The following is an 18,273-nucleotide window of genomic DNA, read 5'->3' as shown; positions in this document are numbered from 1 at the left end:
CTTAGTGCACCGACAAGACAACTAATTTTTGAAGAAGCAGAAGTTCACCAGCAAACATCAGGTTACGAAAACATGCACAGCAATTTTGATAAATGTTAGACGAGCAAAAATCAAAAAGTTTGAACGCTCTTCTGATCACATCTTCGTCAGTTGGTTCGAGATTAGCATTGAGAGAAGGTACGTGCGTTTAATAACAATTACGATCATTACCACTTCCCACATTAAGTATGCGATAGGAAGCGATTTTCGCCAAGGCAGAACATGCATTAGGATTGCGAATTTGCGCCCTTATCGCACATTCCATCTCGTGACAGCGATCCAATAAGGAATATTTAAATTTGAACGAGTTTAACACCGGTCATTCCTAATAGCGCATGTGTTCGATTATCTGGATATACTCTTACTGAACGTTTGGGATTTGAAAGCGAATCTCTTTAAATCTGAGTTTTACTTTTATAATTTTCTGTGCAAAGAATTAATCAAACGTACCATAATAATTTTCATCAGTACTTTATTGAACATAAACTTTTAATTAGTCGTGTGAGTTCAAAAAATTAATTACTAATTCGAAACAATTAATACTGTATTTCTTGCGTACACCCATCTCCTTGTTTTACTAATTTTATCCTTCGAAAATCAAGAGACGAAAATTATGCGAATCAGTTAATTTCTGAAGGATCTGTTACGATAAGAACATAAAAAATGAAAAGTAGTTCGAGGCATCACAATATTACTTAAAAGAAACTGACGCTGCAATAAAAACACAAAGTATAATTAGCATTACAATATCTAATAAGATATTTCTATTTCTCTACAACTTGAATCTCGTCCATCTCACGATTGTCTCTGCTACTCCTTGGGCCTAAAATCATCCGTAAATAATTAGAGAAGGTGAATGCGCAACCGACTCGACGAAATCGTAGGCTGAATGTCGGTTTGCGTTTGCTTCGCTGTGATGAGTCGGTTTTCGTATTAGGCTGGCATAAAGTTCAGCAGTTAGAAATAGAAGGTTCGGCATGGCTTTCGCAGGTAATCTGCGAGGGTTTGTTAGTTAAATGAAAATAATCACTACGTGGACGAATCCATTTTAAAATTGGGGGGGGGGCTCGTTCTCTGAACGCACTGAGGAAGGGGAAAAACTGCGCGAATATTTTTAAAATTTTACAGGAATACGCCAGGAAATACGGTAATAAAATAGTTGTCAGAACGAAAAGCATTAAAGTGATTTTGCAAATACATGCAGTATGACGGTATTGGAACGATGCAAGAACAGGCTACACCCACCAGCAATGGTTCCAAAAAATGTATATCATTTGAATAAAAACGGATGCTACGTATTTATGAGTACAAGAAAAACTGAAGCATATTTTTACTTTTATAGCACACATTTTTTTAACTAACCAATAACTTTTTAATAAAAAGTAAGAAGAAAACTTAAGCATTCAAAATCCAAAAATTTGTAGAATTAATACTATGTATTACAGTTAACCGAATTTTGAACTTATGCATCTAACTATTAAAAGTCTTTATTTTATTAATTTTGATGTACGTGTGAGTAACACGTGCATACGAAAATATCCCTAACATTAACTAGGAAAGCCGAAATCTTAGTTAAGGTAGACATGTCACAATTAATAATCAAATTTAATAAGGAAAAGTAACAGTTGCCGGGTACATTATAACGGCTTAAGAAATTCAGAGCACAGTACAGATGCGAGTACACAAGATCACATATTTCGGCGAAGCAGAGACGCACACATTTGTTGAAGTAGTTCCACTTGACTGCCGGGAAAATTCTTCTCTCCCCGTCAGCCTGTAGGTTTGCCAAACGGGTTTACTGTTTCGCCAATTGGCGCTTTTCTGTACAGTTTTTAAGTCCGTATCGCCTGTTTGGCGCTGCCGCTGCAATTTCTTATAAAAGTGAATTAGTAGTTCCTGACGAAAAAGTATAGTATTAAAAGAGACTAGAAAAAGGATGAAGAGTAACAGCATTAGGTTAAACTGTTAACACATGTTTGCGATAGTATCGTTATACGATGATTCATACGTGCTTTATTTTCTACAACGATATTTTACACAATCATGTTTAAAAAGTGTGAAGATTTTGATCCGCTTTATTTTTTTACGACGATGTTTTAGGCTGAGCCGCCCAGACGGTATAGAGGCTAGGGAAGCCGACTGCGATACCAAACGGCCCGGGTTCGAATCCCGGAGAAGGTATGGTTGTATTTGTCCGTTCCCTTTAGAGAAGGCAAAGGTGGTCCCACCTATTAGGTGCGTCCATAATAAAATGACCACCGTATCTGGCCTTAGTAGTGGTCAACGTCTATGGACGGTTTGGGCCTCCGATAGGAAAAAACAAAAAGTTTTAGACCGCGATGCTTTCTCCTTGTTTTCTTTTCTCTCTTGATGTTTTATATAACGATATGCTGATTTGTTCCATTACTTTTTAAATAATCGATTATATACTGCGAGATTTATGATTGAGAGTTTGTATTTCATTTAATGTTTAAGAAAATACCAACGCCCGTTCATAAATTTAAAAAAAAATGCACCACATGTATAATATTTAAAAGAAATAACTTGGCCAGACTAGTTAAAGAGCCGCAAGCGCATATTTTTTATGCACAATATTTCGAAGAGTTTTAATTATTTACAAGTTTTAATAAAAAATAATTAAACAAAGCCAGGAAAAAAAAGTTTTGAAAATTATTTTTAAAATGGGTAGAATTAATACTAGTTTTGAAAATTATTTTTAAAATGTTCTTTGAAATCTCAACACTGCTCTGAAAATGAAGGCATTTATGACAAAAGAAGTCTTAGCAATATTTTTATACTGGGCTGAAAATTCCCATTTATAGCGTTGCGATTATAAAGTTTTACAACGCTATAAAGAAGTACAAGCCTTCGATCACGAACAAATTTTCCAGTCTTGGATGGTAAACGATGTCTCGAAATACGAATAAATAAGCCGGTAACAAATGCTCCAAAATGCAGTGGAGGAAATGTCTTCAGAAGAATAAAGTGCAAAGGTTCACAGAACATCATTACTTTGATAAAGCAGTAGAAAACTGTAGCAAAAATATTAGCAATAACAATATAATGTTTATATTAAGAACAGTTTAAAACGTATATAGAAACAAATTATACTGAACAAATTTTTAATGAGAAAAAAGGACCAGCTCTTTTCAAATGCAGGACAGCGAACTTATAAGAAAGAGAAAAGAAAACCCCCAGGTCGTAGACAACAGCTATCCGATATTCTTACAAAACAGGACTTTCCTTTGAAACAGTAATATTCTGCATTTTTGTCACCACCACCGTTTTCTATTTCGTCGTTAACTTTCCTTCATAGTGAAACGTAAAACGTAATTTAAGTTTTCGTACTTTTTTGGCATGCTTAGTATATGTTAGATTTAATGAATCCCATTATGTTTTACATTACGAATTTACATACAAAGTATTCCTTTCTAAGCAATTATCTAGGATCTGGGAACGGAATAATTAATTTTATATTAAATTCAGTGAGAAAAACTGTTTTTATTTACGAAAATTTCGGGTGACAAACTATCTCCTGAAACGAATTTAGTTCGTGAACAAAGTTTCACTGTATTTGCGAAGAACAGATTTCAACTCATTTGCTATGCTTCTATTAAATAAAAGATGAATGTTTTTCCACGCCATCAAGCAAAATGTGATTAGTACCCAAACATTATTTCGCATGTTTTGTTAGAAACTTTGACTGTTAAAATAACGAAGTTTTTACGGATAACTATAAATAAAGACAAAAGTCATCATCTGCAAGGTTTCGGTGTACTAAACAATGATCTGACATACACAGACTTATCAAGTATTTGACAATCTCTCAAAGTTACGATTTGTAGAAACAAAGCTTCTTGTCACCAATAAACTCACAGACATCTGTAATTCTGTATGTGAAACTGCGTCTCTCTAGCCCCGCAGATTAAATTGCAGTGAATATCATCAGAGCAAAAGTTTCAATTTTGTGAGACCTCTCTAAACGGCAAGGCTAATGATGCGATGCAGTGGAATCCGACCGCGCCATTAACTGACCCTCGCGGATTGATGAGACAGCTCTTTGGCCGCTTGCGAACTGACGAAGCAGCGAAAGGCGAGGCACTGCAATCGTGATTCTGGAATAAATCATAATTCAAATTAATGAAGAACAGCCCTTTCAAATTATCCATTTAATGTTTGTAGATAAATAATTTTTGAATAATTTCTGTTTCCATTAGCAAAGCCACAATTAACTGTAATAAATAAAAGTAATGCAATATTCAGACCAGTCAATTTGAGCAATTTTTTCCAAATGTTAAAATTAATGCAGCATTAGTGTAAGTTGAAATGTAATCCATTCAAAGCACTTAGCAATATACCTTGGTAACGAATAGCAAAATGATGGTTTTCAAAATATCCAATCGGAAGATTTGAAATTCCAAAATGATTCATGACGGCAAGCGGCGATCGATATAGCGATGAAATTAGTTACTAAATTTTACTTGACATGCTCCAAACAGTGCGAGAGTCACTTTGAAATACGAGGCAGCATTATTTAGTAACTGAGGCTTAACAGCACGTCAAAAGCCAACAAGTTAAATAAATGGATTCTCGTCCACTGTTAATACGAACTAAAGAAAGTTCATACCGACCCCCTCCAGAATTGTAGCACGTGACAAGAAAATGATTCTACGAGTATAATTGTCTTCTTAATTTACAACGTACAACTTTTTCTGCACAATATTTAAGTCGCTGTGTTACAATAAATGTAGCAAGTTGGTAAGTTGGTATTATTATTAAAACAAGGTAAAATAGTAACTGTTCAAAGATATGCCATACAGAATTTTCTAAAAAATTACAAAATTAATTTACATCAAGACACAACTCCGCGATGACACTCGTCTTCACATAACCTATATGTACAATTAAACAAAAAGTAAACTTCAGAATTATGGAATCAGATATTTGCTAACGCAATGCTTTTTTTAGCACAGCAACTGGTTTCAAACTATCAAATTTACTGAAGCGTTTCGACTTTTCAGAGCTAAAAGGAATTATAGTTATTATATTTCATTACTGTTTTTGAATATCTGAATCAGTAAAAGAATATGTTTGCAAACATGAAATCTTAGTTTCAAGTCCCAGTATCCCAAGTACAAACTATTCTCAAATTTAATCGGGGATGGGAAAACCAATATTTGGCATTTCCAACCAGTAACACTATCTTTTTTATTATTATATATAAATTGAAAAAAATATATTATTATAGATACCTAACTTAATTAGTACTATTTCATCACATCGCACTTTGTTAAAAATACATATTTTTGCAGCATACTATACTGTTTTTTGGTTTAAATATACTACGTAATCGAAAACAATTACACAAATATAAGCATTAGTAAATTTAACGTTTTTGGCAAGTGTAGAAGCACGAAGGCTAGCTCGTATAAGTTCTGCAGCTTTGAAGTCTTTGAAATTTCACATCAAACCATTATACTGATGTACTTAAAACTAATGGTAAAACTTTCAACAAAAACTGTAACTTTCAACATACAACTGTAAGACAAGCCTTTTATTCTAGAGGTGAATGCAAAATTCACCTCTAGAATCGTTTTCGGAAATCGTTCCCGCATCGTTTTCGGAAATCGGACAACTATTTGCAATCGATCACATCCAAATGTACCAAGGAATGGTCTATTACCTTTTCCCAGGCTATCCATGATGAAAAAAATAAGTTATACCACTTACTGTACTCTTGCTACTCTAGCATCGAAAGGCACACCTATTGCAAATTCCACCACAGATGGATCATAATACAAGTGCGCATTTACCAATCTGATGCAACAAATCAGTCAGCTAACAGAAGCCAGGAGCGGATAATACATATTTATAAACCTATCTACACTCATGTCCATAAATTAAGGATAATGCAAAATCAGGCAAAGGAAGAGTTAGAAGCAAAACAAATTTGACTTATTTGTAAAGCTTATTTATTAAACAAAAGGTTAAGAGCAAAAAAAGATGCTATATGTTTGATATTATTAAAAAAATTAGCGATTTTTTCTCCCTGGAGCAAATTACGAAAAAAAAAAAAAAAAAAAAGCAATGCTCTCCGAAGTTCCGGTAGACATGTAGGAGGAGGTTGACGGGCTGACCCTCGTCGTCCAAGCATATCCCACACGTGCTCTACTGGATTCAAGTCCTGTGAGAATGCTGGCCAGTCCATACGGGTGATATCCTCCGATTGAAGGCATTCGCTTACGATGTTTGCACGGTGAGGACGGGCGTTGCCATCCATAAACACAAATTGTGCGCCCATGGCGCCCCGAAACAAATTTTCTAAATTATTACAATATATATATATATATATATATATATATATATATAAAGTAAACTACACTAACATTAATTTTGCAATATCTCGTTTATTCTTTATTTTACACTCATGTCCATAAATTAAGGCTAATGCAAAATCAGGCATTAAAGGCAAGTTAGAAGCAAAACTTAAAAATCAGGCAAGTTAGAAGCAAAACAAATTTGACTTATTTGTAAAGCTTATTTATTAAACAAAAGGTAAAGAGCAAAAAAAGATGCTATACGTTTGATATTATTAAAAAAATTGGCGATTTTTTCTCTCTGGAGCAAATTAAAAAAAAAAAACCCTATTTACAAAAAAACAATATTACGTGGTTGGTATGATTGTTAATACATTGTATGTCTCCCAGACGATGCAATACAGTCCATGCAACGCCTAGGCATGTTGAGTATCAAATTATCGATCTGATCTTGAGGGATATTACACCACTCAAAAAGCAATGCTCTCCGAAGTTCCGATAGATATGTAGGAGGAGGTTGACGGGCTGCAACTCGTCGGCCAAGCATGTCCCACACGTGCTCTACTGGATTCAAGTCCGGTGAGAATGCTGGCCAGTCCATACGGGTGATATCCTCCGATTGAAGGCATTCGCTTACGATGTTTGCACGGTGATTACGGGCATTGCCATCCATAAACACAAATTGTGCGCCCATGGCGCCCCGAAACAAACGTACATGTTGTTCCAGAATGACGTCCCGATAGATTTGGCTTGTCATGGTTCCAATTTGAACATGCAGGTTTGGGTCCAGAATAATTCCAACCCAAACGAGCACTCCTGCACCTCCGTAACGGTGTCCTTCAATGATGTTTTCTTGGTGGTAACGGGTACCTGGAGCTCTCCATATGAAAGTCCGGCGAGAATCAGACTGCAAGCTAAACCTGGACTCGTCGGAAAACATCACACAAGCCCACTGTTGCGGTGTCCACAATGCATGCTCTCTACTCCAGGCTAACCGCAGGCGACAGTGAGTTGCAGTAAGTGGAACGCATCTGATAGGTCTACGAGCATATAGACCAATCTGCCCTAAGCGTCTGTACACGGTCTGCCTTGAAATTGTCGTACCAGTGGCTGAAGAGAGCTGACGAGACAGGTCTGAGGCTGTACTCCGCCTGTTTCTTTTGGCAGTAACTGCCAAATACCGGTCCTCATTCGACGTTGTAACTCTGGAGCGACCTGTGCTGTAACGTCTACTCACATTACCATCATATTGGAATCGTTGCCAAAGCCTGGAGATGACACTCTGGGCAATTCCAAGTTCGTCTGATACTTTCAGTTGGGTACGCCCACATTCCAGACGACCGATAATTCTACCACGTAAAAAATCATCCAAATGCGTCCTTTGTGTCATAACTATTCGGTTATTGCACTGAAATGCTTATAAAGCGCCTGCGAACAATTTTACTTCTTTGCTTGTATTCCTTATATATCACTCCCTTACACTCTCGTCATTGTGACGTACCATCGGTGTCATCTGGTTACTTCCTGAAATTTGCATATGATTCTTGAAGATGTGCGTAGTGATTTTACAGGTGATATATTTATTTTAGAGTTCGATTTCCGCGTGACTCCGAATTATCCTTAATTTATGGACATGAGTGTAGAAACGCAGACGGAGCTAATTAGACAAAGTGAGTTAAAGTCTGTAGAATAGTTATAGTGCAATGTTTCTTTGGATTTCTAATGCCTATGCTCTTGCTACCCCAGCGACAAGAACATGTTTAACAGTTATCAACAACCAAGAGGATTCTTCTTCACCTTAAACACACCACCTTTGAAAATAACAACCACGTCGTGTCACACTCGAAACTAACTCCCAAAGTTCAGATGTCTTATTCATTCGTTCACTAATATCCATCTTCTTTTAATCCACCTGAGAAAATTATATTATATACAAATATATACAAGGATATTTATACAAAGAAATATTTGAGCTACTAACCTCTAACAGCAGCTGTAAAAGGCTGTTTTACAGTTCTTTAAACCAAAACTAAATTCGCATTTACAATATATTTATTCAATAAATACCAAGATGTCTAGTTCATAGATGTTCATAACGTTCTATATTCTAGTGGTGGAAATTCTATATTAAGCTTTTTCCGATCTCTTAAAATTCATCACTTCATTCACAACAAAACTGGCTTACACTAAGAAACAAAATGCTTAATTAATCGTGACGTTGAAAATTAGTCATAGTTAAGTCGCGTTTGAAGGGCGGCAAGCAAAACAATTTCTGGAAACTTGCCCATTACGACTATCAATAAGCACTTGGGGAAAACTCATAACTGAAGTACAGAAAACAATTGATTGATATAATACGCACGTGAGCAAAGCGCCTTTTTCCTTCCGCTATTGACTGCTAATTACAAATGAATCCAAACTGTTTATTAAAAAGGTTCATTGTCTCTCTCTTCTCAGAATAGCTGTACAATAAAAGCACGTTCAAAACACGTCTGTTCGGCCTTGGAGAAATACGTGACAGACAGTTTGGCGTTCATGACGTAATATCAAGAGGAAACTGAGAATCTGAAATCATATTCAGGACAAGTAGGAAACTATACAATACTTCGCTCCCAAAGGAAAACTTCGATTTTTTAAAAAACGAAAACGTACGTTCTTTGACAATTTTCAAAGAGTCAAAATCATAACCTGTATATGATATGATAATGCATAAAATCCTTTTCTTGTCATAACATCTTCAGAATAGTACCTAATACGTATATAATAAGCCTTACAAAAGCGATGCCTTACATCATTACGTCATGACTAGACTACGTTAATGACACATTATAAATCTATGCGAATCGCCTGTTAAAAATTGTTAATAAAATACCCAAAGTGTACCATGACATGTTTACCCATGTCCTACCAAAGGAGGCAATTCTGGGTGGGGCCTTAATTATTGATGAAACACATAAAACAGCAGAAAATAGAGTCGTGCATTTCTCCAACAGTAAAATAAAACAGGGTTCATTCCGGTTAATCGAAATTTGCCTTTCACGAAAATTTCCTACTCTTTGCGTGACTTGCAATTACTAATTAGTCAACAAATAAGCGACCACAATTTAAAATTTTAATATATACCAATTACATTTCTGAAAAAGACAAAAATTATTAAGCTTTTGCACTCAGGTACAGTAGATTACAGCTATAGCGCCATCTGCAAAATTGAGATTCGAATGAGACTGACTGCCTGGCGCTTACTTCTCCCCTCGGACTTGGTAGAAAAGGAATCGAAATGAGCAGCTATGAAGTTCAGGTGATAAATAAAGGTAAGTCTGGTGAATCTGGGCCGAACCAAATGCGAATTTTAAAAGTACAGGCAAAGTGGCAGTTCTATGTGAGATATGTTTAATTCCCAAAGTAAAAACTTAAAAAACCAAATAAATATAATTAGATTTTAAAACTTGCATTACATGTACATACACTGCAAAATAATTATCTTTAAATATGAAAGAAACACACTAATCCTTAGACAGCAAACTAGAAACACTGGGGATGTTATCTGTTCATCTGGTTAACCGAATACGGCACAGCATTCAAGAGTTATCTGTCTTGAGAAAGGGCTACTTTCATGAAAGACTTTCCAAAAGAAATAATTTGCATTTAAATTACCCATTGAGAAAACTACATAAACAATCAAGTCTCCACCCAAAGTTCGCAGGAATTTGTACCAATAGTCAGCGGTCACACCTCTGTAGAGGAAAGTTTTATTAAGTACCATAATGGAGCGTTCACATGAGGGCTTTGGGGTCGTAAGTATCGTGAGCCAAACTTCATGCCTAGACAATTGAAGATGCTGCGTCACAAAAACTGATGTAAGGATTTAGCCTAAATGTCTAACTGTTTAATTTTATATCAATCTAGACCAGGAACCGATCAATCACAGAGAAAGAAACACAAATTGACATTCGATTGAAGCTTTCGCTGAATCAGCTGCCCATGCCTGCGCAACTTTATTATTCCTGATTGGCTACAGCTTAAACTCTGCTTCACAGCCATGCACGGGGTTAATGACTTCTACGCTTTAGTTATGATAATAATGACGAGTAGACCATCGTGTAAATGCTCTCCAACATCTTATATTGTTATAAAAAGGAAAAAAGACAGCTCAGTAAGTCATAGAAATCGAAGCCAAACAGAAATTAAAAAATAAAGTAGATTTTCTCCTTTGAGCCTCAGAAAGTTACGACCATTAAAGATAGCACACTGCAAAAAAATGAAAATGCTTCAGAAACAATGTAATGCACACTAGACCAATGCTATAAATAATGGAATCGATTTTCCTAGAGCCCGATAAACGCACATCCTAATAAGAGTCCCGGAGAGCAAAGATTAAGACATGAAGGTATTTGCTAAGTATGTTTGTTCTCAATTTGTTTCGCCACAGGTACGCATAAGATGTATTAAGTACCATAATGGAGCCTTCACACAACGCTCTGCGATTATAAGTGCTCAAGATTCGAACTTTGTTGCGCGACTTTATTAAGTCACAGAAACTATGAAGACGTTTTAGAAAAAAATATAATGTACACTAGCACTAAAATTAATGTTATCGAATTCTCTAGTATCTGACAAACACATATCCTAAATAAGAGTCTCGGAGAGTAAAAATTTAAGATTTGAAGGCTATTGCTACTTTGCTAACTGAATGTTAATTAGCGCAAATGACGTATTTAATTAAGTACAATAACGGAGCGTTCACACGACGGCTCTGTGGTCATATGTATCATGAGTCGACCTTGTTGCTAGGTAACCCGATCTTGCTACGTCACAGGAACTGTAAAGACATAAATATACAATAGGGTTGAGAATAGTGGGGTAAGTTTTCTAGTACCTGATAAATGCACATCCTAATAAGGGAAGGAAAGATTTAAGATTTGAAAATACACCAACTGAATGTTCTCAATTTGTGGAAAGTTTATTTCCTCGCAAATATTATAATACTTTAAAATAATACCAACCACTCAGTAAATACCCATCATCTCGTTTTGAAGGACATCGAGCAGCACTTTTGCAATTCAAGCGATGTCACTTTCATAGCCTTTTAACTTTTATGCACATCTGTCTCACAGACGGAAACATCCAAAAAGTTTAAGTAATTAGGCTAATTAGATAACTAATTCCTCTCTTCACTCGAAAAGGAAAAAGAACTTCATTCATAACGACGCGCTACCTTCCCTGTCCTGAAGAACAATTGTGCCACTCATTTGGTAATCGCCAAAATGCAAATATTCATATCAATAAAACACAAAGAAAGCTGAGTCAAAAGGAAGGTCATGAATAACACATTAAATGAAACTCACCCATCGCAATCTTGAGCATTAACGTTGATTCTTTTTCCGGCTCCCAGGAGTTCTACAACAAGAAAGAAACAAAAATTAGAAGGGAGAAATGAATACACATTAACAGTCAAAGTCAGTAATGACAGTAAGAAAATTATTAAAAATTGCCCACACAACGGACACTTCGGACGGAGGATTCAGAGAATTTATCAAAGTTACGGTTATTGGAGCTTTTCTTTCTTTTCTTCCGGACAAATTTTTTTTCGAATTTTTATTCTGCATTTTCTTTGAAAATACCGTTTCAGAACAGTTCGTCGATATGCAAATGAGATATGCCTCGTTAATATTTCGGCGTTAATTCGATTTTCGAAGTTCGTTAATGCAATTCGCTATTCAAGGTAATTTGCTTTTCCCCGTGGAGGATTCATTAATTAGGACATTAGAATGAGCTAGTCAGTTGTTAAAAAGAGGAAGTGCTGAATGAATGACTGGATCCTTGAGCGACAAAATGATAAGGAAAATAAACACACGACATGTTTTTTACCCAAGTTAGCAAAACATTATTTGACAGGTATGTAGTTCTTCGTATATGACAAGCCAACAGTCGAAGCACACGGTTGCCAAGAGAGTTCTTCAGAATTAATTTTTTTTTTAAATTAAATGCAAATTCGCGCAATTTTAATATCTTCACAACTCTTTTATACTTGAATAAGTGTCAAATTTGAAGACTTAAAAGTATGATGTTAAAATGAAATATTAATCTAATTCTTGTTTATTTGAGTAGATGTCAAAATGAATTCTAAAAATCCGATACATAGTCTATTACATACACTAGTGCAATACGCTATCTCAGATACTAATAGTTGGAAAGATAAGCATTTAAAAGATTCTAAACAACAGTTTAATAGCGTTAATATCAATTTAATAGGATTCCTAAAGCAAGAAGAAAGATTTAAGAATTCAATTTACTCTCAATGCTGATTTAAAATAATAATAACAGTGAATCTATCTTTAGCGTTGACCCCCCCCCCTTTAACACATCAAGAAAAAAAATTTCAGCTGCTTAATTACTCAAGATCTGCATTTATTTCAGAGATGACCCTTTCGCTAAGGGAATAAAAATATTATCTGGACTTTGCCTGAAGTAGTAACTTTTTCAATTCGCTTAAGTATTGTAATTTTAAATTTTAACGACTCATAAATTAGAATTTATTTTCAAAAGCGTAATGCTTAAAATAAGTTTTCTCTCTCTTTCTCACCATTTGTCCCCCCCTTTTTTTTAAAGTTTATTATCGAAAAGCACGCTAGGGCTATCTGCCTAAGGGGAGAGATGCCTTTATGGAGAGCTTTTTATTCCCTTAAAAGGGAAACTGGCTCGTATACACGTTACACATGGGAAAAACCACGAAAACGCCCATGCAGCTAGTCCGTTTGCCTGGATTCAAACCCAGGTTGGAGCTACTAGTATTCAGTGATTTTACCGCCCGGCAGCTGGTGGGCCTCTGCTCCAAATAAGTGTTCAAATTTAGTTCAATACTTCCTGATTTACATACCTCATAGTATAATATTTCTCATTATTTTTTACCCTTCTAACGTCTTTTTTTTTTAACAATTTCTTTTTAAAGGGGAAATATTTAAGATAAAAATTATGAAAATGAAAATTCCAACTTTAATTTGCAATAGTCCCTTAACTCATTTATTCTGGTTACTGCCCCATCACATCCTAAAAATAATAACTGCATATAGTAAACCTCTCTAAACAACGTCATTCGAAAATTAATGACTATCAAATAATTTTTTTATATAAAGTTAGTGACCTAGATGCTTGCAAAACACTTTAGCCAATTAATGACTTCAAATTTCGGAATCGAAACTTTAAACAACCAATAGGGGAAATGCGAACTGAAACTCACCACTTTCATTTCGGACAGACGACGCATTCTCTCTTCGTTTCTCCAACGTCAGCTTCCTAAAGCCTCCCCTGCTACACATTTTTTCAGACATATTTTAAAGTGAAGAAGGTACCGTTATAGTTCTTTGCTTATTTTTTCAATTTACCTATGTTGACTTAAAAATGTCTGTCAACGAAAATAAATACCATATTTTCGCTGCTCCGTAACTAAGCATCTTCTTGTTAATTACACATAAATCATTACATATATGCAATGAAAGCAAATTTTATAAGTACGTACAGTGTCTCACAAAAGTGATGGGACACTTGTGCTTTACAAAAGGAAACTGTAATAAAATTAATTAAAAAAACATGTAAAAATTTTTGTGGATGTGTTTCATACTTAAATTTAGTAACAATTATTACGTAACATAAACTTTCTCAAAATAATTAAAATATTAATTTAATAAAAATACAATTGTTTAGAACGGAGCGAAAAATGGCTCACATAAGTGATGGGACACTTACTTTTCCATCAAATATTTATCCAAAAATTTTACTTTTTAAAAGGTTTTAATATTTTGTTGGATTTCCTTTTACTTTTAAAACATGATTTAATCTTCTTGGAATGGTTTCGACTAATTTTTTTGTGGTTTTAGCCATTCTTCATGAAGCACCGATTTTAATTGTTGTTTTTAAGAAATAGTGTGTTTGGGAATTCTTGATTCCAATTCTTACCAAATATTTTCTATGGGATTTAAGTCTGGAGATTGTGGTGCTGTTTTTATTATTTCAGGACAGTTATACAGCAGCCAGACTCTAACGTTTAAAGCAGTGTGCTTGAGGTCATTGTCCTGGTAGAATTTAAAATCGTTATGAAGATTCAATTTTCGTGCTGAAGATTTCAAATTTTGATTTAAAATGTCAATATACCTGTATTGATCCATTACACTGTCAATAAAAACAAGATTACCAACTCCAGCAAACGACATACACCCCCATACCATAACTCCTCCTCCACCATGTTTTACTGTTGGCATCAAGTTCTGTTTGCGAAATTCTTCCCTGAGTTTTCTCCACAACACTTGAAATGGCGCAGTCCAGAAATGTTGTTATTTTTAGAATAGAGAAACAAAATACAAATTATAAAGCTGATTTACTTTTTCTTTTTAATCTTACATATATATACAATGTAAGAATATGTAAAAGATTAAATTAACAGAGAAAATTAATTCTCTTCTGTATTCTAAAAATAGTAACTTCTATTTGCACTGCGTCATAGTATTCCAACAAAGAGAGGCAGATGAGAAGAGCAGCAGCATACGTATTAACAGCAGTTAGAGAGGGAAATGGTCTCTGGCGCAAAATGGCGCGAATTCTTCATTTATAGAAGCGGTTACGTAATATGCTCGAATGTTCTCGAAAGTACTGGTCTAGGGGAAAGATCCTGATATTGCGGAAAGTTAATTAGAGGTTGCCTGCTCGCGTTGAGTAAAGCCATCGTATTTTTTATATTTTACATATATATAGGAATGTGTGTGTGTGTTTGTGTGGGTGCCATAAGATGCGTATGTATAAGATAAAAATTATGTGAAACAAAATTCTAATTTGTAAACAGTCCCTTAAATCGACTTTATTTAAGAGACTGACTACGAAGCTTTTATTTAGTTCAGTCTTGACGTTTGTTACGTTCAAAATTCTGTCATTGATTTTTGACAAAATATGATTAAACACGCCAACGCGAACCGTTTGTTCAGACGACATTTGCGATGGCGGGAAACTTTCGTTAAAACCCGATATTATTATTATCTAATAAAGCATCTTCTTTTCTACACCCTATTCATTGAATTTCGCTCGCTCTCACTGTTTCCACTGCCGCTCCCTAAACCTCACATAACTTAACACTACAGGAAATGATGAGTGTGTTGTCTGCTACAACTTGCATGTCGTTGCCATCGCCTTCGTTGTCGTTTAGTCCGTCTTCCCACATGCAATGATCTTCAAAGCCACCGTGAGTATTAGATATTCCCATTTCCTTGAGGCTCTTAACTATTATTTCTTCATCAAGCAGAGTCCACGCATCGAAAATTCACTAGCAACTAGTAAAAGGAAAACAATCATTATGTGGACGAATCCATTTTCAAATTCAGGGAAGCTCGCTTTCTGAACACCTTGAAGAAAGTGAGAATTACGTAAATACTTACGTAAATAAACTTTAAAAAAATTCAGAACATTGTGCTAAGAGGGAAATGCTAACAACAGTTCACGATTAATATCCCCAGGCGCAAAACACTCGTCTTTTAAATCTTTCTTTACTGCACCATAACACACATTATCAAGACGACGGAGAAATAAAAGCCCTAGTCATCATAAATAACCTAACGGACAAAAAGAAAGCGAAAAGAAGTTATTTCAGTCTTACAAGTTTAAACAGATTATAAAATGCAGACTGGCTTGTCGTAACTCTTTATAACTCGATTTTTCTATCATGAATAACGCTGTGAAACAAAATTACGAAAAAGATTATCGATTTCCTTTTATGATGCATGGTCCAGCCCGGGAAATGGAAATCTGCTGACGGGATATAAAATGTTTTTGGCTCCATTTCATTCGAGCGGTCAGAAAAGATGACGTCATCGGAAACCAATATATGGGGATCGGGTGAGGCAGAGGAAGTTAAGACGACTGGAAGAGGAGAAAAGAGTGATTTTCTCACTCGCGTACGGATCATTGCCGGCAAGGGAAAAGCCCGGAACAATGTGCAACAATCGTTATTCATCACAAAGGGTATTCAGATAGATTCCAAGACATCATTGCAAAGCAATGATTCAAGAGTTTTTCTTGGCTCGAATTTCTTAATGAGAAGACATTCTTTTTGAATGCTAGTGATCTTTTCACACACTACTTTATGACCACTGAAACGCATGAAGGAGTACATCTGGTCCTCTTATAACACGGTTTCGCTATTACACGCTAAGAAAGTTACGGAAACCCTCCTAAAGCACAACATCCTTTCATTCTAGCATGTGAATGGATATGCATCGTGCACATCATTTATTATACACTATGTATGTTGTGCTCCCAGTGTTCCGTTGATACACTTCATAAATCAGGTAACTGTGTTTTTAGAATATTAAAAAAAAAGGTATGTATTGCTAATCAGCTTTGTCATTTCTAGGAGTAACTATTGCAAAATTATATTTCAGCCCCAAACTATGTCTGAAAGCAAAATAACTTTTAAAAGAAAATTCATTTCTTCGGAAATGAAAATACAAATTTTCAATCGTTTGCTAAAAGCAGAAATGGCATCGGACGTTGCAAAAATTATAAATATATATAAGGTAAAAGTTATAAATGCCATTAAAAATGGTTTGTTTTAAAAATTGAAAATATTGTTACGAAATGAACAGGCGCGGCAAGGTGGCTTCCCCGCAAAGCAGGTTTAGGGTTGCCATAAAATGGCCACGTTTGGCGAGAAATCGATCATTTGGCGACAAAACTGGCGATATGCCATGGACGGATGGAGAACCTTCTGGAACGAATTCACGAATTCTTACTGGCTTAGCCCAGAATGCTCTCGAACACAAGCCGAAAGCTATATAAACCCTGCTGGTCCGCAGTCAGTTAGTATCGAGTGTGCCTCGTCGAGTGCGAGATAGTTAGTCAGTCCGTGCGGAGTCGATCGAGTTGACAGCTGGGCAGTCGAGGGGGTCGTCGAGCGCGTCGAAAGAGTCTCTTAGTCTATCGTGGTTAGTGCATCGTCGAGAGAGTGTGTTAAGCTCCGGGAACGACTGAACCGAAGATTCGGGAGCTGTGCTCTGTGTGTCGTCGAGTGCATCGCGAGTTGTAGCGTGGAGAGTGTCGAGAGCAGCGTCGGGAGCTGTACTCTGGTGCTTTGCAGTGAAGCTGTCTCCACCGTTACAGCCTGATAACCTGAAAGCTGTGTCACTGATTGTTCCAGCGAGTGTACAGTAGTAGATCTTCGACGACTGTAAAACGTGACTTTGGAACTGTCCTGATTAATACCGGCCAATAAAGTGTGTTTCGATACGTCAGCAAGTAGTGTCGTCATTATTCACTCCAAATCCACACGAACCCCGTACGAACGTGAAGGAAGAAAAAAGCCTCAAGCCTGCTGCCATTCGGCAAAATGTAAGATATTTATCGTTCCGATTTAATCTGTGTGTTGTGACTTAATAAGCTAAGCTATTTAAAAACAATAGATGTAGTTCTTAAGAATATTATTTTTATTTCCTAAGACGAAGTAAAGGAAGTATCGTAATCTCGAAAAATTTCAGGTAACAGATTTCAACGAAAATGTCCATTTTGACCATTCTCGAATCCATTTTGACTACTTTTTTTAGTATCGTCTGCATGAAGTTTCTTATATTGAAAAGATCGAATGTTTAAAAGATTCGAATAATAAAAAAAACGTGCAAAAGCTCCCAAGTTTCTGAGTACCGAATCTCCAGGATTCGAGAAGTATGATGTACCATCGCAAATGTTTTATCTTAAAAGTTACAAAATTTTTAAAATGAAATTTTTCGACATATCTTTAAATATTTATTAAATTTGTATTAAAATTAAGTTCTCTTGGCCTAATGGGAGTAAACTTCTGTGGCCGAAAAAAACTTTAAAAAAGGGGAACTTCATTTCCATGAAAAATTAAGACAACAGAGTACAAGTTTATTTCACAGTATTA

General features: G+C 35.7%; 1 protein-coding gene across 2 annotated transcripts in view; it reads right to left on the bottom strand.

The window, feature by feature from the left end:
• Positions 1-18,273, bottom strand: part of LOC118185249 (caskin-2-like) — a 658,017-nt gene that overhangs the window by 369,474 nt on the left and 270,270 nt on the right. For both annotated transcript variants that reach the window (XM_085825792.1, XM_085825793.1), the window contains one exon: positions 11,702-11,753. In XM_085825792.1, coding sequence (XP_085681918.1) covers positions 11,702-11,753 — 52 coding nt within the window. The remainder of the gene's footprint in view (positions 1-11,701; positions 11,754-18,273) is intronic.

Source organism: Stegodyphus dumicola, chromosome 10 (assembly GCF_044657685.1).
Source record: "Stegodyphus dumicola isolate Sdum_Otavi_A_Nest chromosome 10, ASM4465768v1".
In the NCBI taxonomy this organism is placed as follows: domain Eukaryota; kingdom Metazoa; phylum Arthropoda; class Arachnida; order Araneae; family Eresidae; genus Stegodyphus; species Stegodyphus dumicola.
The sequence above is the reverse complement of the archived record's forward strand: the minus strand, read 5'-3'. Positions and strand labels throughout refer to the sequence as shown.